Raw genomic sequence first — 23,603 nt, 5'->3', positions numbered from 1 at the left:
TCTGAACATATTACACCGATCCTGGTCTGACTGCACTGTATTAAATAAATAAATAAATAAATAAATAAATAAATAAATTCAGGCAATGCTTTTCAGGACACTGCTTATCAATAGGATTTTGTGTAATAAACACACCTTTGCAAAGCAATTTCTCCTAATACGCACATTCATTGTAAAGCATTTTTGCCTGATATAATGCATTATTGTTGTTTTCACTAACGTCTGTTGTTACTGATAATTTTATTGTTTTATATTCTTTGTAAACTGTTTTGAATGGTTTTTTCTTAAATAAGTGGTGTATAAATTGTAATAAATAAAATAAAATAAAATTTCTTTTTAGAAAAGAAAATAGTCAGCGGGAATAGGATGGAGAGCCCTCCCTGCATAATGTCAGCAAAAACTGAACAGCTGTGCTCCAGAAGTCAGCCAACCCACAGCTCCAGCTAAGAAGAGGATTGAGCAAGGGGAGGCGACATTCCCAGGAACTCCACACAGCCAACGGATCAGGGAGGGGGAAGCTTCTGCACACAGACAGGCTGGAGGGAAGAATCTTATCCTGCCCATCAAAGCCATGCTGATATCAGAAACATTTGCATTGCACAAGGACTGGGCAGGTCACCTGGGTGGGACCATCAAATTATGCAGGTGGGATAAAAAAGGCACCCCAAGCTTTCTAGTAGCTGTCCAGATGCCCCAACAGAACCCCCTGAGCAGGACCTGATGCAATAGCAACACTCCCACCTTGCAATTTCCAGCAACTGAAATTCAAAGCTAGACTACCCCTGGGCATGAAAGTTCTTCTTTCACAGTAGACCTCCAGTTGACCAAAGACCTATCTAGTCCACCATCCTCCTTTCATAGTGGCCAACCAAATGCAACAACGGGAAGCCCACAAGCAGGACCCAAATGTAACAGTGACTCTTCCCACCTGCAATTTCCACACCCACTGTCCAGAAGTGTACTGCCTCCAAGAGAGGAGGGATGGAAGAACAGAGAAAGGTGTTTTATACAAAGTTGGATGCTTTTTTTGTACTGACTGGCAGCAGCTCTCCAAGGCTTCAGGCAGAGGACCTTTCCAGCTCTGCTTGGTGGTTGAATCTAGGACCTCTTGCGTACAAATCAGACACTCTGCCACTAAGCTGTGGCTCTTCCCCGCAAAATACAATAAGATCCTAGTCTTCATGGTTCTGAACAAATAAGAACTTGGAACCTTCTGCATGCAAAGCAGGTGCTCTATCACTGAGCTACAGCCCTTCCCTGTAGGTAGCACCCAGCCAGCAGCACATATGAATCTTATATGCAAAAAGAGCAAACACCATCCTGCCAGAGACTGCGGTCTACACAACCTCCAGTATCTCAGAAGTGCAGACTAATTTCGCCACTTGTGCAACAGAAACTTTCTGCTGCACGGCTGGCAAGGGAGCAGTATGAGTAATCTGCTAAGAAATGGGCAAGACATGTGGGTTACTCAGGAACTGGTTTCCTCCTTGAAAGCAACAACAAGCAGGCAACCTTTTCCTGAAAGTGAGTTTGCCTAGAAGTCCCCAGACAAGCCCTGTGGCTCACCAACTCTGAGCCACGTGTGATAAGGGCACATCAGTGTGCATAAGTAGTACATGGCAGGCGCACCAAATCTTGGGAACCAAGGGCCTGGACCCTTTAATGTTGAGGGTGCTCTGTGCATGTTAGGTGCATGTGGCATTGCATGTCACAGTGTCAGTGCCCAGCTTCACCAGAGTGCTCTGTCTTCTCCAGAGACTGCAAAATCACAGAAGTCTGCACTGGTTTCTGCCTTGTCAGGAGACGTGTGTGACGTTACACAGAAGCGACGCATGCTGGGGCCCTTAAATCTTGGGAGCAACCTGGCACCTCTGGCAGATGGTGTTTATGTGCCTTGAGGGCCCCAAAATCTCCTTGCACACCAGTCAATATGTAAAGAGAAATGGGGAAGAACATATTTTTCAACTTCCAAGCTGGAGAAAGCAAAGCCTTTTATAAAACACACATAAACTGAGTTATACAGATAAATCTGTTTATGACAAAGTAATTCAAAAGCAGAATTAGGCATCTGTCCAAAGCAGACTAATCAAACCAGAGAATCAAACACAATCTTAATTAAACAATTGGCTCCATAATAAGATTACCATATTAGAATTCAGCACCATATATACATACTGTATACACTGACAGCAGGGTTGTGTCAGTAGATGGGAGGACAGCTAAAGAGATGCCTTATCTGAATATTATTGCAAATCTTGTGGGGTTAATAATAATAATGATGATTTTATTATTTATACCCTGCCCACATGGGTGGCTTCCAACACATATAAAATCAAAAAATATTGTTTTGCAATCCCAAAAAGCTGAATTCTCTGAATAACAGAGAAGCATAAGTTTAAGTGGAGCCTGACTAGGTCTTAGGAAGAGCTTTTTGACAGCAAGAGCTGTTTGACAGTGGAACAGACTTTCTCCTTCATTGGAGGCTTTTAATCAGGGGTCAGGTGGCCACCTGTCAGGGATTCTTGAGCTGTGATTCCTGTATTGCAGGGGGTTGGACTAGATGGCCCTTGGGGTCCCTTTCTATTTTTTATTTATTTTATTTATTTATTTTATTTATTTATTTATTGTCATTGTCCGTATATACACAGTATACACAACAACGAAAATCAAACACCCAAAGACCGGATTTACCATACACATTTGCACATATCTCCAACACTCTCATCCTTATTAAAACATAATGTATTAAAACATAACATAATCCAGAGTATAACATAACCTATTAAAAGCATAGCATAACCTAAGAGCCTGTCTCATTCCCTACTACTCACTGCTTACTATTACTTACTACTGACCCTGAGATCATTATTCTACTATTCTACTGAATAGTTCTATGATTCATTAAAAGGCGATTCCATCTAAATATTAGGAAGAGCTTTCTGACACTAAGAATTGTTCAACAGTGTAACAGATTACCTCAAAAGGTGTTTGGCTCTCTTCACTGGAAGTTTTTAAGCAGGGTTTGAATGGCCACCTGTCAGGGATTCTCCAGCAGAGATTCCTGCATTACAAGGGGGTTGGACTAGATGACCCCTGGGGTACCTTCCAAATCTACAATTCTATGATACATAAGCTCATTTAAATGAATTATTTAAATGTCTATTTAAATTCCTCCTAATATATTCATTTTTCTATGTATCAGATGGTTTCAAGAACCCCACAGCAAAATTCAGAAAAGTGTGATTTTTCGAAAGGATAGCTGCATTTTGGTTTGCCATGAGCAAATAAGTTAGCTTATCATGAAAAATGTAAAAGAAAAATGGAATGACTCCTCCATCACTAGATGGGGGTTAAACCTCCCCTAGTATAAGGTCAACAGACACCTACCAACAGGGGTGCCAATTTAAATAAAATATTGTGGGGGCCCAGCTAAGCTCCGTCCTGCATAAGCGATCACATGATGCAGTGCACACACACCATTTGAATGGGAACTTTGTGGGGGCCTCAAATATTTTATTGTGGGGGCCGAAGCTGCCACAGCCCCTAGGAGTTGGCTCCTATACCCACCAACTGAAGCTTGCAGCTTCAGTCCTGTTGTGTATGAGCAGAGAAACAGGATTCAGGACCTCACTTCCATCCAAAAGCAGGTGAAACAATAAATAGTGTGTCAATAAACCCTCTCCAGCTATCTCTCAGTGCATACCAATAAATAGCAAATAGAAACAGCTGGAGGATCTTATAGCCCTTGCTCCATTGGAAAGGAGATAGTTATGTTAATATATTGGCCCATTAGGTTGGCACTTACTGTCCAAAGGCCGGCTCTAAATTTCTCGCCTCGAATAGACTTCCAGCAGTTCAGTGAGAGAAAACCTCGTATAATAGCTGGGCCTAACAAGACACAGGCTCATTCTCGAAACAGGCCCCTTCCTCAGAATTAGTATTTGGAGACAGCTGGCATTTATTTGCAAACAATAGGGAGGGCCGACAGGGTGAGCTCATACTGCTTTTGGAAGTTGGAGGACATCAACTTTGGTTCTGTGGAAAGCTCAGAAGAAATGTGCCTCCCATGCCCCCACCCCATCAGCTTCTTGGGTTTTATTTTGAAAAAGTTAAGGTGCTAGTCCTTGTGTTTGCTGGAAGAAGTCAGAGAAATCTAAAGGCTTGTAACCACGCTCCTTTAAAAAGCCCAAACTTTTTTTTCTTCTTCTAAACCCCTGGATCCAGAACATTGAAAAGAGAAAAAACAAGAAGTGTGCATGCACACGAAAGCTCATACCTTGAACAAACTTAGTTGGTCTCTAAGGTGCTACTGGAAGGAATTTTTTTTTATTTTATTTTGTTTTGACTATGGCAGACCAACACGGCTACCTACCTGTAAAATATTTCTGACAGTAAGAACTCTTTGGCAGGGGAAGGTGGTGGAATTTCGTTTGCTGGAGGTTTTTAAATAGGGATTCGAAAGCCATCAAGTCAGAGCTTTTGTAGCTTTGATTCCTGCATTTCGAGGGGTTAGACTAAATGACTCTTCCAATTCTACAGTTATAAGATTCTGTAGACGGGCACGTAAAACACTTTTGCTTTGCTGAAAAGGAAGATGGAATTATTTAAAAACCTTAAGCCCCTTCCCCTTCTGCCTGGATTATCAAATAAAGGATATATGTGAAAAAGGATATATGTGTGTGTTATATGTATATGTGTTAAATATGTACACATACACACAAATTTTAGCTTTGTTTAAAAGGAGGAGACAATTATTTAAAAACAAAAGCCACTCCTCAGCTCTTCCAATGGGTGCAAACTTGGCCTCTCCCGCATTTGCTGTGCTCCTGCTTCCAGTCTGGCTTGCAGACGGTCAAACTGTCCCCCAGAGTTATAAAGCAGTTGTCTGGCTTCATAGCAGAATAAGCATGAAATGGTGCAGAAAGGAAGGAATGGAGCAGAAATTGGGGGAAGGCCAATTAGAGTGCGAGGAATGACATCTCTCTTTCTCTTCTATTCTGCTGGAGAAAACTTTGGAGCTGGGCCAGGGTTTTGCATTCTTTCTGCCTTCTCCCTCCGCCACCCCAAAAAGCACCACTGGATAAGGTGAATGTGTTGACACTTGCCATGTGGGCGAGGGAGCTCAGAGCTGTTGACACCTTTGCTTTCACCTTCCACACAGAGCTGCATTTCCTTAGTTCTCTTTTATCACCAGGATTCATTGTCTGTCTCTCTCTTTCAGTCAATCATTTGCCTTGCTGCTTACACTTTGCAACTTTATTTCCTCCTCCACAGGGCTGGACACTGGGACCTGGGGGGTCAGCTTGGTGCAAGGGGGTTGGGGCACGCTTCTTCAGATACTTCCGTCTCAGTGTATCTGAAGAAGTGTGCATGCACACGAAAGCTCATACCAAGAACAAACTTAGTTGGTCTCTAAGGTGCTACTGGAAGGAATTTTTGATTTTATTTTGTTTTGTCAGAAATATGTACAACTTGCAGATTTAACACATAGAATAAGAAATAAAAAATTTCCTTCCAGTAGCACCTTAGAGACCAACTAAGTTTGTTATTGGTATGAGCTTTCGTGTGCATGCACACTTCTTCAGATACAGTTAAAGAAGACTGGAAAACATTTATTGAATATATGGAAAATAACTGTATACAGCTGAAAAAGCTGGCAGGATTAAGATAAATGCAACAGAGTAAATAATTTTTGATGGATGTAAAAGTGGAAAATTTATTTGAATGGTTATTGTAAAATATGCAGGGGTGTATACTACGTAAAATGACCCATGGAAATAAAAGAGAGGAAGTCATCAGATGTTTTAAAATTTGTAAAATGCTTTTTTGGAATTGTAAAATTGAAAGTTTAATTTAAAAAATATTAATAAAAAAGAGTTCTTACTGTCATAAAGTTCTTCCTAAGGTTTAGAAGGAATCTCCATTCTTGTCATTTGAATCCATTGGTTTGGGTGAGTCCTACCATCCGGACCAGGAGAAAACATGTTTGCTCCATCTTCCATGTAACAGTCCTTTAGATATTTGAAGATGACTATCCTATCTCCTCTGTCTCCTCTTTTCTAGGCTAAACATACGCAGCTCCTGCAACCGTTCCTCATAAGGCTTGGTTTCCAGACCATTCATCATCTTGGTCACCTTCCTCTGCACACATTCCAGCTTCTCAATCTCCTTCTTAAACCAGTGTTTTTCAACCATTTTTGGGCAAAGGCACACTTGTTTCATGAAAAAAATCACGAGGCACACCACCATTAGAAAATGTTAAAAAATTTAACTCTGTGCCTATATTGAGTATATATAAAGTAATTTTTCAATTTTTCCCACGGCACACCAGGCAACATCTCGCGGCACACTAGTGTGCCGCGGAACAGTGGTTGAAAAACACTGTCTTAAACTATTGTGCCCAGAACTGCACCCAGGACTCCAGCTGGGTTCTGTCCAAGGCAGAATAAAGTGGTACTTTTGCTTCCCTTAATCTGGACATCAGACTTCTATCTATCTATCTATCTATCTATCTATCTATCTATCTATCTATCTATCTAGTTCCCAACTTAGCCTACCTCACAAGGCTGCTGTGGGGATTAAACAAGGAGCTGAGAGAACCAAGTTGAGCTTCTCAGAGAGAGAGAAAAGTGATCCATGAATTCAATAAATAAGTACAAATATATATCCCCTAATATAATACATTCTTTTGACTACTTTCCCTAACACACACATATCTACCTGCACAGTTTTCTCCATTATTTCTAACCAAAGAACTGCATTGCAACTCTGGAGAAGTGTAAGTTTTGCAGGATAGCAACATTTGACTCCAACATATTGTTTGAGGAAGAGCAAACCGTGCAGGCTTGTGTTGAAATGCCAAGAGAGCCAAATTTGTCCTGCATCCCCTAAATCAGGAAACCAGCCTGGAATTTCCTGCAGGAACAGAACATGTACATGGAGGAAGACTTGATTTTTAAAAGGGGGGGAGGGGAGAAAATAATAATGTGGACTAGCATCAACATCTTTGGACTTGACCTGCAAACCCGGCTTCAATCTAGCCCTGCTTTGAATGTGACTCCATTCTGGTCCTCTTCTCAATGATGTGTCACCTGACTTTCACACCCAAACACAAGTCTGGCTCTTGGATAAACACCCCTGCAGATGCCTTGAAGTCTGTAGGAGGGGGCTGCTATTTTGCTGTTTCCCTCTCTTCACATCCTGCACCCCATCAACCTGCTCACGCCCACATCCATAAAAGCATCTGAAAATGCAGCACCATTGTGGGGAAGGAAACACCATAAACTTTTCTTTTCTTCTTCTTTTTTTAAGGCAGAGAAACAGCTGGGAAAGCCATTACTCACTTTATGGGCCCCCAAGATCAGGGCTGCCCCTTTCATCGGGGGGGTGTGTGACCGTCTGCAGCCCCATGAAGGCCAAGGGGGGTGGGTCACCATAGTTCACAGGAGGTCCAAATTCAAGACTCCCCAGAAAGAAAACCTGACCTCTAAACAGAACAGGGAAGGTGGACAAAAGAAAACTTTCCTCAGCTGCCTTAAAAGTAGATAAGTGGGCTGGGCTTGAAGACCACACACACACACACACACACACACAAAACAATCCAAGTTTCTCCTTTGAAGGAAGCCAACAGCAGCACTTGATCCATTTCAGTTCCTAAAAGGACACCAAAATTTTGTTGGTTCTGCATTTGTAGGAACTCAATCCTTTAGTTTAGCAGCCCCAACATTTTGGCGCTCCCTGCCCATTGCTATCTGGTATGAACCTTCACTGTACTTTTTCCAGCACCTGCTAAAAACATTTTCATTTAAACAAGCTTCCCCAGATGTTTAGAATGTTGGTGTGAGTTTTAATTGGTTTATAGTCTCTATTCTTATGTGAATTTTTCAACGCCTTACATTGTTGCTGTTTATTTTTTCTTATTGGTTCTTTTTGGGGGGGGGTTACAATCAAGTGGTGTATAAATTTTATGGAATAAATAAAAGGAATAAAAGGAAGATGAGCCTGTGACTCTCCAGTTGCTGGTGAACCAACTACCATCAGCAACCCCAAACCATGATGACGGATGATGGGCAACATCCAGACGATCACAGGTGCTCCCCATATACCACTCCTTATGAATGAAAATCAACTCAGTACTTCTGATCATGTTTAAGGTAACGTTTTTTCTATGGCCCACAACCCCCGTTCTCACACAAGCCCCTTCTGCCCCTTGAACAGGAAGGGAAAGAAAGAACACAAGCCTCTCCTGAGGAATGCGGAAGAGTTTTTACGAAAGGGTATCTTTTAAAAATAGACAAATATTCTTGATATGCTGAGCAATGTTTTGAAAATGTATCTGTAATTATTACATAAAGTGCCAGCGTGCTGTGGTGGTTAGATTGCCAGACCTAGGAGACCAGGGTTCAAATCCATCACTCAGCCATGAAACTTGGGAGTCAGTTCCTGCCTCTCAGGGTGACCTACCACATGCAGTTGTTGTGGGGATTAAATGAGAATCTGGGAAAACAAGGTCCAACATTCCAATTTGGCCATGAAGCACCCCAGGTGTGACCAGTCCCTGCTTCTCAGCCTACCTCATGGGGTTGGTGTTGTGGGAATTAAATGAGGAGGAAGAAAATCAAGTACACCACCTTGAGCTCCTTGGAGGAAATGGTGGGATATAAATGCACAAAAAGAAAAATGAGAGGAAATGCTTGCACCTGTGGAATGCGCTAGTTGGGTACTGCCCTAAGGGGTTTGCCATCGTCTTCGAGATAGTGATCCCATATCAGTCCCAAAAGATACTGCCTTACTTGAAAGCACTGTAGTAGTAGTAGTAGTAATAGTTAGAGGAAACACCCTGTCTCTCACACACATACACACAAAAAGCAGAATCCTATAGTGGCCCAGGAATTTGATGTTTGACCACAATGGAGCAGAGATCCTCATCTCTGTGTCAATGTGCTGATTCTACTTTGATATGGGATTTTCCGTCTCCAAGACCTGGCATGGAACTGGCATTGCCCATTGCCAAGAACAACATCAGTAATGGATACCTAAAATCCTGGACTGCCTCTTAGCTCCTGATAAAAGGCTGTTTGCTAAAGAATAAAAAAAATTGAAAGCTTGCCCCGGGCTCCCAGCCAGTGATGCAAAACTCTGGGACCCATTCATTCCGATATCCCTGAATGTTAGGAATTGCACGTGGTGTCTGTAATGGTAAAGAAACGCCCAGTTGGATCAGGCCAGTGGCCACCTAATTCCAGCATACTGTTCTCATAGTGGCCAACCAGATGCCCATTATAGTAAGCCCACAAGCAGGACCTGAGCACAAGAGCTCTCTCCCCTCCAGTGGTTTCCAGCAACTGGCATTCAGAATAATTGCTGGCTCCAACTGCGGAGGCAGAGCACACCCATTGCAGCTAGCAGCCACGGATAGCCCTCTCCTCAAAGTTGGTGGCCATCTCTGTATGAAGAAGGACTTTCTTTAGGACTGATGACGGCAATCCCCGCCCCGCCCCTGCCCCCCATGGCGGGACTCCCTGCCTATTGACATCAAGCAAGTTCCTTCACTGTATTCTCTTCAGTGCCTAATAAAAGCATTCTTCTTTAGACAAGTCTGTTCAGATGTTTACAAAGTTGATATGAGTTTTAATCAGTTATTTTAACTTTTGGAATGTTTTAAATTATTGCTATTAACTTTACTGTTTTATCTCTTTTTTTGTAAAACTGCTTTGAGGTTTTGCTTTGCTTTTTTCACAATCAAGTGGAGTTGTATAAATTTTAACAAACAAATAAAATAATTTTTATCCCTCCTTGGATATTCCAACATCCAGCTTTGCTGGGTGTCCATGAGATCTTGCACTACAACAAAGAGGGGAAAACTTTTATCTATGGAAAGGCTTGGACCATACGTTTGGCCAGAGATGTTCTCACAGTAAACATTTTAGGGGGAGGGGGGCAATATAACCCAGTTCCTTTCAGAATGCTTGGAGGTGTGTGTCTGTGGAGTGGGGGCAGCTAACTTGCAGTCACACATGCAAAGGCACAAAAGGTGGCTTCTGAGATACTGGAGGCCCCAGCACTGCAGGGCTAGGCAGCACTATCTGGTTTTGAAGAGCAAAGCAAACATGAAGAAACATGTTTAACCTATGCTGTTGACATATAAAGGGGGATTTAATCCTCTTTTTTTCTAGTTCTTCTCAGCAATCGCTGAGTTCTGAACAAAATAGTCCCAAGGGCAATTCTCCCCTGTGAAAACAGTATTTTAACATTTCATTATGAAATTGCAAGATTGCCTACACAGAAATGGGGAGCAGGGTGGTGGTGGTGCAGAAACCAGACCTTTGTCCCATTTGCAAGCATGACGACGCACCAGTCATCCTAGTTCAAAACCAGCTTTCAGGAGGACAAGGACAGTCCTCTCATTTTGCAAAGCCCAAGGTCCACATCCCTCCATAGACAACCTTGGTAAGGCAGAGGTGGTCAACTTAAGAACATAAGAAGTGTCTGCAGGATCAAACCATTGGCCCATCTAGTCATAAGAAGATAAGAAGAGCTTGCAGGATCAAGTCCATCTAATCCAGCAATTTATTCTCATAGTACCCAACTGGATGCCCTAGTGGGAAACCCTCAGTCAGGACCTGAGTGCAACAACAAATCCTTTCCAGTAGCTGGACAGGAAACCCTTGGGCATGGTTCTGCTATGACAACCAGTCTCCTTAAGAGACTGGCTGCTGGATCAGGCTAAAGAGGGCTCATCATAGTCCAGCATCCTGTTCGGAGGTTGGCCAACCAGATGCTCCAATGTAAAGCCTTCAAGCAGAACCTGAGCGCAAGAACACTCTCCTGTCCTGCTGCTTCCAGCAGCTGGGAGCAACTGGTATTCAGAAGCAGGCTGTGGAGGCAAAGCCACGAACCTGAGGCACATCCATGCCCAATGGCTTGGCTGAAGGCAAACCCTGACTCACAGCAAGTCAAAAAAATGAAGTCTATGGGGTTTCACAGTGTGCCTTAACTACTCCCTCGCTTTCAGGATGGAGGAGTACCAAGAATCCAGGAAGAGGGGATGCCATCCTTTCGAGCTCTTCATGTGTTATCTTGAGGCACCTCTTCTACATACACACACACACACACACACACACACCGCAGCAGCAGCAGCACAAAAGAGAGAATTACTCCATCATACCCACAACACATGACTCAGTTGGCTTCCAAAAACTGTCTTGGGAGGGGGGGGGAGCCAGAAGATAGCACTGTAATTGGGAGTGGTTGGGAAATCAGTCTGAAGGGCCATACAGACAGAGAAATGACCACAGTCTTTTGCCTTTGGATGGTAAAAGTTTTTAAGTTTGTGTCCACAACTTTCTGAGCAACCTTCCAGAGGCCATGAGCCAGTTGTGAGCAAGGCTAGAGGAAAAGGTGAGCAGAGTAGCAGATGTGAATTTTATCTCTGTGCAGTAGACTAGTTTCAACACCCACACGCCTCCTCCATCCAGGCAAAGCAAAAGGCATCATCACAGTTCAAGGACACATCGCAGCCAGACTAAAGTAGTTGTTAACAGAGCAACGCCAGTGAGGGGTGTGGTCTAGGAAGTGAGTGTGGCTTGGGGGGTGCCCTGAGGGCCAAGTAGAGCATGCTGGAGGGCCTCTTCAGCCACCCAGGACTCCTGTTTCTCACTCCCTGCCTTCAAGACCAATGCATTTATTATGACATAAGTTTTCATAGACTCAAGCCCTCTGCATCAGATTCTAAAAATTTGCAGGAACCTAAAGGAGAATGCAGGGAAGTGGGTGGCGCTGTGGTCTAAACCACTGAGCCTAGGGCTTGCCAATCAGAAGGTCGGAGGTTTGAATCCCCGCAACGGGGTGAGCTCCCGTTGTTTGGTCCCAGCTCCTGCCCACCTAGCAGTCCGAAAGCACGTCAAAGTGCAAGTAGATAAATAGGTACCGGTCCAGCGGGAAGGTAAACGGCGTTTCCGTGCGCTGCTCTGGTTCACCAGAAGCAGCTTAGTCATGCTGGCCACATGACCCAGAAGCTGTCTGCCGACAAACGCTGGCTCCCTCGGCCTATAGAGCGAGATGAGCACGCAACCCCAGAGTTGTCCGTGACTGGACCTAATGGTCAGGGGTACCTTTACCTTTAACTTTAAAGGAGAATGCAGATCGTGACAGCAGTCACAAAATTAAAAGACGCCTGCTTCTTGGGAGAAAAGCAATGACAAACCTAGACAGCATCTTAAAAAGCAGAGACATCACCTTGCCGACAAAAGCCCGTCTGGTTAAAGCTATGGTTTCCCCAGTAGTGATGTATGGAAGTGAGAGCTGGACCATAAAGAAGGCTGATCGCCGAAGAATTGATGCTTTTGAATTATGGTGCTGGAGGAGACTCTTGAGAGTCCCCTGGACTGCAAAAAGATCAAACTTATCCATCCTTAAAGAAATCAGCCCTGAGAGCTCACTGGAAGGACAGATCCTAAAGTTGAGGCTCCAATACTTTGGCCACCTCATGAGAAGAGAAGACTCCCTGGAAGAGACCCTGATGTTGGGAAAGATGGAGAGCACAAGGAGAAGGGGACGACAGAGGATGAGATGGTTGGACAGTGTTCTCGAAGCTACCAACATGAGTCTGACCAAACTGCGGGAGGCAGTGGAAGACAGGAGTTGCTGGCGTGCTCTGGTCCATGGGGTCACGAAGAGTCGGACACAACTAAACGACTAAACAACAACAACAAAGGAGAATATTGTGCTTGCTATTTCATAGAATCAAAGAATCTGAGAGTTGGAAGAGACCCTGAGGATCATCTAGTTCAACCCCCTGCAATGCAGAAATCTCAACACAGAATTATAGAATAGAAGAGTGGGAAGGGACACTGAGGGTCATACAGTCTACCCCCTGCAATGCAGAAATATGCAGCTGTCCCGTATGGGAATCAAATCTGCAACCTTGGCATGATCAACACCAAGCTCCAACCAACTGAACTATTTGGTGGCTCGTATGTGTGTGTGAGCCCTACTGTCAGTGAGCATAGCCACTTTCTACTCAGTCAGACCCCTGGTAGCTGACTGGTAGCAGCTCGCCAGGATTTCATGCAGAGGGTCTCTACCTACCCTGTCCTGGAGATGTCAGAGAATGAACCTGGAACCCTTCTGCATGCAGAGCAACAATTCCAAAAATAATAAAGTAATTGTTCTAGTCATCGTTCTGAATAAAGGGTTCAATAAAGGAATGTAGGGAGCTGCCTTACTGGACTTTCTAGCTCAGTAAAATCTACACTGACAGTGGCTCTCCAGGGTTTCAGGCAGGGGATCTTTGCAGTCCTACCTGGAAATGTAGATGAGGATTGAACCCGGGACATTCTGCATGCAAAACAGGTGCTCAGCCACTGAGTTATGCTCCTTCCTCCAAACTAATATCCCAGTCCTCGTGCATCTAAATAAATAAGATGTCTCATACTGAGTTCGCCCATTGGTCCACCAAGCTCAATGCTGTCTGTGCTGAGTGGCAAAAATGGGTCTCTGCCTTTTCAGTCAGGGGACCTTCTCAGAACCTACCTGGAGATGCAATTGGCAACTGAACCTGGGACATTCTGTATGCAAGAGAAAAGCTGTAGAAGGAGAGTTTTATCCGCACAGTTCACACATTTTATTCATTATTTATTATGCATTATCATCTCTCACTCTTTCACCTTACCATCTCAGGGCACATTGCAAATCGATTAAAGATGCAAAGGACCAAAGAAACAGGACAGAGTGAATAAAAATAAGATCAGATCATGGGGTGATGTGATGAAGACAACCTTTGTCACAGATGCACAACTTTGGGACTAGTTCACTACAAAGTTTACTATCGTGAATGGAAGGAATCAAACCTAAGGCACCACTAAAAAAAACATAAGGCAAACTTGCTGGTTCAGGTCAGTGGCCCATCTATGCCAGCATCCTGTCCTTACCATGGCCAACCAGGTACCTGAATGGGAAGCCCAAAAGCGGGAGCCCTCTCCCCTCCTGCAGTTTACAGCAACTGGTATTCAGAAGTGTTGCTGCCAGTCAGAGCATAGCCACTGTGGCTAGTAGCCATCAGTGGCCTTCTCCTCCATGAATTTGCCCTTTCCAGTGGCACCGACCCTGGTAGTTAAGAGATTATTAAGAGACGGGTGCAAATGCAGCCCCCCACCCCAGCTATCTCCAAGTGCAGCAAACCAGGAGGCAAACCACAGAAAGAGGCCACAGTGAACCTGCTTCTCAGAACTTTTATCATGTTCAGCAATGAGCATCAACCAGAAGAGAGAGAGAGAAAAAAATCCAGACAGTGGCAAAGACTAGCAATTCAGAACAGGGCGGCTGAAAAGTGCTTGAAACTCTTGTCATAAATAAGGAAGAAAAAATTGCAGGTGGAAATTAATTTGAAAGAAGAGGAAAGTAAGAGAAGGAGGAGGTGTAAGACTGGGGGTGGGAGTAGTACTGGGGAATCCCCTCATCATCCAATATTTCTGTCAAGACCAGGCTCCTAGATCAAGGCCGGCTGTAACCCTCTGAAGAAGTGTGCATGCATACCAAGAACAAACTTAGTTGGTCTCTAAGGTGCTACTGGAAGGAATTTTTTTTTTGTAACTCTCACAGACTTTGTAAAAAGTCCTACCAAATGCATTGTGCTTTTTGGGAGATTTTGGGGAGGAGAAGATGCATTGAAAATAGATTTAAAGAGAAATAAAAATTAAAGGAGGGAAGAAATATCATGGGGGTGAGGGAAGAGCAATAGGTGTGTTCTTTAAAGCTACTGTTCCAGTTAGATGCTAGGATTCAGGATTTGCCTTCCCGAAGGAGGGGGGGGATAAAAAAAAATACAAATCCCCCTAAAATCCAGAAGTGGAAACTGTTAACCAATACAGTTTTTCCTGCTTAAAAAGCCTGCCCCCTAAAATCACAAGGAGCTGCTTATTCTATTCAGAACTCAAAAGTCAAAACGCAGAACTGGCTTGGGAAGTTAACTGTATCACTTTTCTGCTGTTTTTCTTTTGAAGAGAAACTTTCCCACACCGTGGTGGGATCACCGCTGGAGTTTGCAACAGTTGCAAGATCAGGCCTTTTTTCCTCTCGATTTTGAAAGCCTCTTTCGGATCTCTCTCCCTCCCACTCCACTCCGCCCCACGTTCAATCGCTCAACCCACTGCCAACTTCCAAAGGCGAAAAAGGAAACGCAGCCAGACCCGATCCCAGAAACGGTGTCTTCCCCCGGATCAAGCAACAACAACAAACCCATTCCTTCCCCCCAGCAATTAACAGTAGGGGTTTTTTTGGGAGGGGGTGCATGGGCTCTTCCTTGGACTCTCCCAAGGCGCTCCATGCAAATTTGCAGAGATCACTTTTTTTAAAAAAAAAAGCATTTAAAAGAAAAATCAAATGCAACACAAAAGCAACACAACAGATCGCCGTGGCCTGCCCTGATTTGCCCACGATTTGCACCGGGAGAGTGAAAACGACGAGGGAGCCTTGTGCAATTGACAAGGCCCCTTCTTTGAAATGTTATCAAAGGGGTTTTCGCTCCTGGCCACCCCCTTTCCCATCCCCCCTAGAGAGAGAGAGCGGAGAGCCCGGACCTTCTCTGTGATCAAAAGATCGGCTGCGTAATAAAGACATTTTACCTCCCCCACAACACACCCCATTTCCCAGATCCCTTTCCACGACACTCAATATTGTGTGTGTGTGTGTGTGTGTGTGTGTGTGTGTGTGTGTGTGTGTGTGTGTGTGTAACATTGGCAACACAGAGATATTACAATATAGCTTTGCATTTTTTTCCCCCAAAACGGCCCCTCTCCAGCTCCCCACCACCACCACGCCGCCCCACTTTCTTTTTCTTTTTTCAAAAAAAGAAGAAGCCGAGGAAAATCAGCCAATAAAACTCACCCAATGGAAGAAAATGCTTGGTGTCCATCGCTGCTGGTTTAACTCATGCCAAAAGCGATTTGTGGGAGAGCGATCGGTGGAGGAATCTCTTTTTTCTTTTTAATTAAAAAAGGAAGGAGAGCAAAGAAAGAAGAAGAAGAAACCTCACGGGACCAAAAAAAAAAAAAATCAAAGCCGGAAGAAGGGTTTGCTTATTTTTTTAAGGAGGCAGATTTAAGTGATTTTTTTTTTTTGCCCCCTCTCCGCAAGAATTACTTGTGCAAAGGTTGGCTGTTTGGAGATTAATTTGTTGATTTGGGGGGGTCTCCCCCCTTTCCCCCTCTCTTTCCTGTTCCTCCTCTACTCCACCCCCCACTTGGAAGAAAAATAAAAAAAATGAAGGTGACTATCTCTAGGTCTGGGTAGGAAAACGCCACCAAGAAAGTCCCAGCGAGAGGCGAGTCAAAAATCTGCTCCCACGGGATCCGCGCGAAGCCGAGACGGAGGGAGTTGTTGCAAACTCACCCAACAATATAACTAAAGTACTCGGGTGTGTGTGCGCGCCCGCGCGTGCCCCGCTCTGTTTCTGTCTCTCTCACTCACTCGCACACTCGCTTTGCTGCTTCTCCCCTTCCACCGCCCGCAGCTGAAATTGCAAAAGGGACCCCGCCAAGGGGTAACCTGACGGCCGACAGGTCTAGCAGCGACGGGGCATTGTCCGGGTCTCAGGGCGCACGCAGCTGGGATTTTAGGGAGTGGGAGGTTCGGAGGGGGGAGATTTCCTAGGGACATTCAGCCAACTCCTACAGCCAAGCTACCTTCCTTTCCCCATATTAAATACTTGAGGGGGCCTGGGGGACCCCAAAGTTGATGGGCATTGCGAGTCAAATGGTGCGTTGCCTGCCATGTCCTGTGATCGATTAAGCGTGGCGGGGCTTACCTGCCACACACCCACCTCAATATTTTATTCAAGTTGTCACCCCTGCTAGGGACATAGGATGCTGCCTCATCCTGCATGTAAAGCTTGAGCCCACCAACTGAGAGCTATATGGCCCTTCCCCTAAAAATAAAGTTAAGATTCTAGTCCTCATAGTTCTGGATGAAGGGCTGCAGTACATAGAAACAGTGGAAGCTGCCCTCTACGGAGTCAAATCGTTGATCAACTACCTCAGTACTGTCTTCACTAACTAGCAGCAATGGCTGTCCAGGGTTTGAGGTGAGAGTCTTTCCCAGAGGTGTGGCAAGGGAAGGGGGCTGGGAGGGCTGCCCCAGGCACAGTTTTTTTGGGGGGGTCACAGGGCATCGTCCTTCACAGCCACCCTCCAGCTGAGAGGGTGCCTGAGAAGGATGCAGCCGCCATTTCCCTCCCAGCTGCCCTCCAGTTGGAGGGTGCCCGAGATGGACACAGCAGCTCCCAGCTCCCTGCAAGTCCAGTGCCACCCCTGCAAGTCCCACAAAGCAACACTGGGTTTGCAGGGCGCTATGAATGCGCCCCTCAAAGCCAGCCAGCCAGAGAACCAGGGTCACTCCAGCAGCATGCCCGGTGTCCATGGTTTGGTGCACATGCCCTGGCACATGTGCACCTGCCCCAGGCGCTGAGGGGAATGCTCCAACACCTGTCTCTTCCCTCAGCCCCACCTGGAGATGTCATCAGGAATTTGACCTGGGACCTTTTCTGTGTTGTCCACAGGCTAAGCCTTAAAAATAAAGTGATAAGCCTTAAAAATGAAATAAGGTTCTAATACTCATGGTTCTGAATTAGGTTCGGTTTGTCATCTGTCTGTCTCATGAGACAATGGAGGAGTGCGCCTTTGGGGGTGAAGTCAAACTGCTGGAAGGTTACAGTGCCTGCTGTGGCTGTAATTGCTGCTTCTTGCATTATTGTTGCTCTGTTTTCAGCATTGAAGTGACCTCTCCGGGGTGTAAGCCTGTACAGTGTGCATGGAGATCCTGTGCTGCTCAGATGACAAGACTCCCCTCTCAATCCAAAATAAAGCAGAGCAATACGTTTGGCACCAGCTTGGCTGCAGGAGATGCCGGACGGAGGTGTACAAGGTGCCAGACATCCACTTTAGGGACTCTGCTCCAGATTTGAGTAGGGTTTACTCCTTTGCCTTTTCCTCTCCCAAAGATGTCCCACAATGCAGTGTCCCTGTTGAGTATAGCCACAAGACAGCAGAGGTTTAAGCAGTGGCGGAGGGAGCCTTTTGGCTGCCCGGGGCAGTAGTGCAGAGGCACCCCCCTGGGGGCAGGGGCATTGTGATGTCATGATGCCGGACGGACTGCACATGCACGGAAATGCCGCGCATGCCCAGTCCATCCAGGCTGGCGCTGCTGCTCCCACGGCGACCGGGCAAGCTGCCAAGCGAGCAGCGGCTCGTGGGCTGCCCCACGAGCTGCCGCTCACTCGGTGGCTCGTTCAGTCACCGCGGGAGCAGCAGTGCCGGCCCGGATGAACTGGGCATACCTGGAAATCTGGGCATGTGCAGTTCATTCGGGCCAGCGCTACTGCTCCCGTGGCGACCAGGCGAGCCGCCGAGTGAGCGGCGGGTCGTGGGGCTGCCCCGTCCGTCCGTAAAGCAGTACAGACGGGTGCAGGGTGGCGGGGTTCAGTTTGGGGAGGGGCCATCGAGTGTCACCCCCCTCCCCTGGAACCCAGGGTGCCCTGCCCCCTACGCCCAGCCCTTCCTATGCCATTGGGTTTAAGGCCAGAATTTTCCTTGTAGGTTAAACCTCCAACCTCTCTGGGGTGTAAGCGTGGACAGTGTGCATGGAGGTCCTGGGCTGCTCAAATGACAAGGTCTTCTGCCCCTCATTTCCCTCTCCAGTACATGCAGAAACCACCTTCTTGACCATTAGACACAGTATTAGTCTCATCTCCTTGATCCACTGGACCCTGTCTTTGCATGCAGGGCATAAACAAGTCCCTAGCTCAGAGTTTGAGACCCATCGGCTCCCCTCATTTCCCAGGGTTTGGCTGCTGTCACATGTCAATAGCTTCTAGGAGCCACAGGTGAGAACTGAGTGTAGGCTGGGGTCCAAAGGTGGACAAACTACCCCAGAAGGAGCATGATGTGTTCCCCCTGCCCCCCATACACCCCCAGGTTCTGGCTGAATTACATATGACCTAGAAAGCTCCCCACAGTTTAAAGAACAGCAACCACTCCTGACATGGAGAAAATGAGCCTGTCAGCATTGGTACACTCGGGGCCTGACTTTGGGACTCAAACACCATGGCTCTGCTCAGCAGAAAGAGAACAGAATGCAGCAGGGTTGGTTTGCCCCATTTTGAAAGGAGGAAAGTGATAAACATTGCCATCTCAAAGGCCTATGACACCCAAGAGATGTATTTGGGGACCTACCCAACACTCTAGATTGTGCTCTGTTTTTTATATTCTATCTTTAGATTGTTTTAACCAGCCGTCTGGTTACAAATCTAATCAATAGATTAATACTAGTATTACTGCTGCTGCTGCTGCTAATATTTATTTGATCCACTTTGGGGGGTGTATGGGATGTTAGGGGAGGGGCAGTACCTGGTGGGGGAGGCAGCAGTTACAAGTTATAATCTCAACCTGAATGGCATAAGATATGAGTACTATGGGTTGCCTTCATTGGTGGAAGAGATCATCATGTCTCACTGGTCAGCTATTGTCCACCTTAAGCCAGGCAGCCCCCAGTCAATAAGGTGCTGATCCGCCACCATCCACCTGCTACAATGAATGCTTAGAGCTTACAGTATCACTTGACAAGTGGGCCAAACCACTGCACCAGGTAAAAGAAGAAAAGAAACAAGCCCTCTTGTGCCTAGAAAGCTAGAGTGTCAGGACCATGTGCCCTATCTTGTCCACGCTGCAGGTCAGCGACTCATGGAAGATGGCCATCATTGACCATGAGCTGAAAATGCTCAACATTGACATTGCCACTTTACAGGAGACCAGGACTCACTTTGAATGGCTGCCTCAGAGAAAGGACCACACCCTCTTCTGGCAAGCAGGGCATCCAGAAGACCTACCGTAAGTATCCATGGCTTCTCAGTGAGGAACTTCCTGCTGTATTTGATAGAACTGCTAACTGAGAATGCTTGCTTTCCCTTTGCCTCTCAACTACCTCCAGTCCAGTTAACATCTTTGTGTGCTCTGACATACAAACCAAAGACCAGTTCTACAAGGAACTAGACCAGGCTGTCAGGAGGGTCCTGGGCTGTGAACACCTATTCCTGCTGGGAGGTTTCAATGCCAGAGTTGGGGGCGATCATCACAAATGGGGCAACTGCGTAGGTCACTTTGGTATTGGTAGCATGAACAAGAACAGACAAAGGCTGCTTGAGCTATGCTTGTATCACAGCCTCTGCGTCATGAACACTATCTTCTCTACCAAGACAAAACACTGAATGTCCTGGAGACATCCAAGGTCACTGGCACCAGCTGGACATGATTGTAACCAGGGAATCGGCACATAACTTTGTTCATGTCACATGGAGCTACCACAGATCACTCTCTGGTGATGAGCAAAATCCTTATCCAGTCAAAGCAGAAAGTGTGGCCTCGAATCAACACTGCCTGAACATTCATACCTGAAATTTGTGAGTACTTCTCTGATTCCATTGAACAAGCTTTACTGAAATGCCCCAGAGATGCAGTGGTACCTCAGGTTACAGGCGCTTCAGGTTACAGATGCCGCTAACCCAGAAAGAGTACCTCGGGTTAAGAACTTTGCTTCAGGATGGGAACAGAAATCGTGCAGCGGTGATGCAGCGGCAGCGGGAGGCCCCGTTAGATAAAGTGGTACCTCAGGTTAAGAACAGTTTCAGGTTAAGAACGGACCTCCAGAACAAATTAAATTCTTAACCCGAAGTAGCACTGTATTGTCAAAGCAAGGTGGAACCACATCAAAGAGGCAGCCTACGACACAGCTATGTCCTCCTTTGGCAAAAGAGAACAACAGGTCCCTGACTGGTTTGAGGCCGACATGAAGGAAAATGGAGCTTATTATCATTGCAAAAGCATGAGACCCTTGTGAACTACAAGCATACAACTTGTGAAAAGACGCTTGCTGCACTGAGAAAGTAAAGGATTAGTGCCCAGCAGATTGTCAGACAATGTGTCTGACTTGCCAGAGGTGCTGACTTGCAAGGGAGATGGGTGAGGGGGGACGTCATTGCGTGTGTGATGTCAGGACATCAGGAGGAGCCAGGGGTGGAGCCAAACTTGGTGGCTGCACAACTTCAATGACCAGCAGCTCCTCCTCTGCCTTCTCCTGGTGCCGCTGCCAGCCACCACCAGTGGGAAACTGCTTCAACCCTCCTTCCCCTGTGCAGCAGGAGGAGAAGGAAGTGGCCACTGGAGCTCTTCACTTCCATGCTTTTGGGACACTGGGAGAGAGCTGGCCCCAACACTAAAAATATTGAGAGGACCCAAAAGGGCTTGGCCCCCAGGAGCTGGCACCCTGCTAAAACTGTGTCAGAGCACCCAACTCACTGCTCACACCTGCATTGCTCACAAAATGTATACAGGCATGAAGAAAGCTTTTGGACCAACACTCAGAAAAAACACCACCTCTGAAAACCTGGTCTGGAAAGATCACCACAGACCTCAGCAAGCAGATGAAGCAATGGACAGAGCACTATCAAGAACTGTACTGATGGGGAAACATGGTCGTTGACACAGCAGTTGACAGCATCCAGACTCTGCCTCTCTTGGAAGAGCTGGAAGTCCCTCCCTCCCTGGATGAGCTGAAGAATGCCATCAACTCTCAGGCATGTGGTAAAGCCCCAGGACAGGACGGAATCCTAACAGAAGTGCTGAAAGCCAGCCTCAATTCCTCCCTCATGACACATCTCCACAAGAGTTGGAAGGGGCCAGAAGTGACTGCCGTGACTGTAACAACTACTGTGGAATCTCCCTGCTGCATACTGTGGGGAAAGCCTTTGCTCATGTAGTTCTAAACAGATTACAGTCACTCACTGACAGGGTCTATCCTGTCAATGCAGCTTTAGAGCTCAGAGGTCAACAGTCAACATGATTTTGTCCCTGCACCACCTGCAGAAGAAATGCTGATAGCAGAGGTGCCTGTTGTTCATCATCTTCTCAAACCTGGCAAGGCTTTTGACCTCATCAGCCAAAAAAGACTCTTCACACTGTTCAGTATGATAGGATGCCCACCTTAGCTCCACAATATGATTGTGTCCTTTCACAAGAACAAGCACAACTCCATCCGATATGAAGGCTCATCCTAAGACGCCTTCCCTATAAAGAGAGGTGGGAAATAGGGCTGTGTTCTTGCCCCAACTCTGTTTGGCATATTCTTCTCTCCTGTTGCCCACCTATGCCTTCACTTTGACTGAAAATGGTATGTGCTTCCATTCAAGGAGCAATAGATGTCTGTTCAACCTGGCATGTCTCCATGCCAAGACAAAGGTGTAATGGGTCCTTATCCGAGAGATGTTGTTTGCAGATGACACAAACTTGACAGTGCACTCCAAGGAAGCTCTACAGACATTAAGCCATTTTGCCCAAGTCTGTATGGAGTTTGGCCTCACAATCAGCCTGGCGAAGACCAACATCTTGGATCGGGATGTTGCCAGCACTCCATGCATCAACATTGGTGACCACCTGCTTGAAGTAATGGCTGGTTTTGTCTTCCTGGGCTCTATCATAACCACCAAGGTTTCCATTGATGCTGAGCTGGACAAGTGTATTGGCAAGAAAGCTACGGCAATGGCTGAACTCTCCAAAAGGGTATAGGAGAATGTGATGCTAATGTCCATACCAAGATGAGGTCTACCAGGCTTGTGTTGTGAGCATGCTGCTTTATGGAAATAAGTTGTGGACAACTTACACCCACTTGAAGTGATGCCTCAGTAACATCTACGCTGGCTAACGTTTTGCTACTGAAGGTAGCTGCTTAATCCTGGAGACCTGGCTAGCAGCCTGCAAAATCTGGCTGCGAGAAGAATTTCCGACCTGCTACTAGCTCTCAAATTAGTAGAGGAGATAAGGAAATATCTTCACAAAGCAAAAACGGAGACTTTACAAACCTTTTAAAACAGCAGGAGATGAAGAATGCAGCTGAACTGAGATTTGAACAGGCTGGAGATAACATGGTGCCTCCCCCCTCCCCGTGAGAGGGAGAAGGGAGTTTGAGAAAGGAATTTGCTGAACAACAACAACAACAATTTGCTGAACAATGTGAGGCATTAAAAGAGCTCATTAAAACAAAATTGGAACTAAGTATAGCAAGAGAGGTACCATCTGAATGCAGGTGCCCACCAGGAAGATTAGTCACAACACAGAGAACAGTCTTGGCTTTTTGTTGCAGGTGTGGAGGCTGGGACTTGGAAAAGGGAGATGGAGAAGTCCATCTTTGCTGACAGTCTGGGTCCCATGCTTGACACCCGGGGCCTGAAGGGCGTCTTCAAGCTCAAGAAGGAGGAGCACAAGGGCCTGCCCACTTTCTGGTGAAGGGCCCAGTTCAGCCTCCCCAGCCAACCAGACATCGCCCTGAACCAGGTGCTGCCTGAGGAACCCTTGCGCAAAGAATTATGAGACAAGCTGCTTGTGTATCTGGAGGTGCGGGAAAAAGTGCACCAGTTTTAATGCTTTAATGGGTTGACAGCTGCTTTAAACTCTCTTTAATTGTGATTTTTTTATTAAAAAAAAAATATTAGGGAGCTTTACAGGGAGCTGGCCTCAGGCACTCGGCTTGTTGGCAGACCAACTCTGCATTATAAAGCTGTC

The 23,603-nt window shown here is 46.1% G+C and overlaps 1 protein-coding gene across 4 annotated transcripts in view; it reads right to left on the bottom strand.

Annotated features, from left to right (window-relative positions):
• The window catches only part of RXRA (retinoid X receptor alpha), a 119,879-nt gene extending 103,859 nt beyond the window's left edge, over nt 1-16,020 (bottom strand). For all 4 annotated transcript variants that reach the window (XR_004425812.1, XM_033137418.1, XM_033137420.1 and 1 more), the window contains exon 1: nt 15,886-16,020. Coding sequence is in view for 3 of the 4 variants with exons in the window: in XM_033137418.1 (XP_032993309.1) it covers nt 15,886-15,913 (28 nt within the window). In the remaining variant the exon portion in view is untranslated. The remainder of the gene's footprint in view (nt 1-15,885) is intronic.
• Between the last annotated feature and the right edge of the window lie 7,583 nt (nt 16,021-23,603).

This window comes from Lacerta agilis, chromosome Z, assembly GCF_009819535.1.
Source record: "Lacerta agilis isolate rLacAgi1 chromosome Z, rLacAgi1.pri, whole genome shotgun sequence".
Taxonomy (NCBI): domain Eukaryota; kingdom Metazoa; phylum Chordata; class Lepidosauria; order Squamata; family Lacertidae; genus Lacerta; species Lacerta agilis.
The sequence above is the reverse complement of the archived record's forward strand: the minus strand, read 5'-3'. Positions and strand labels throughout refer to the sequence as shown.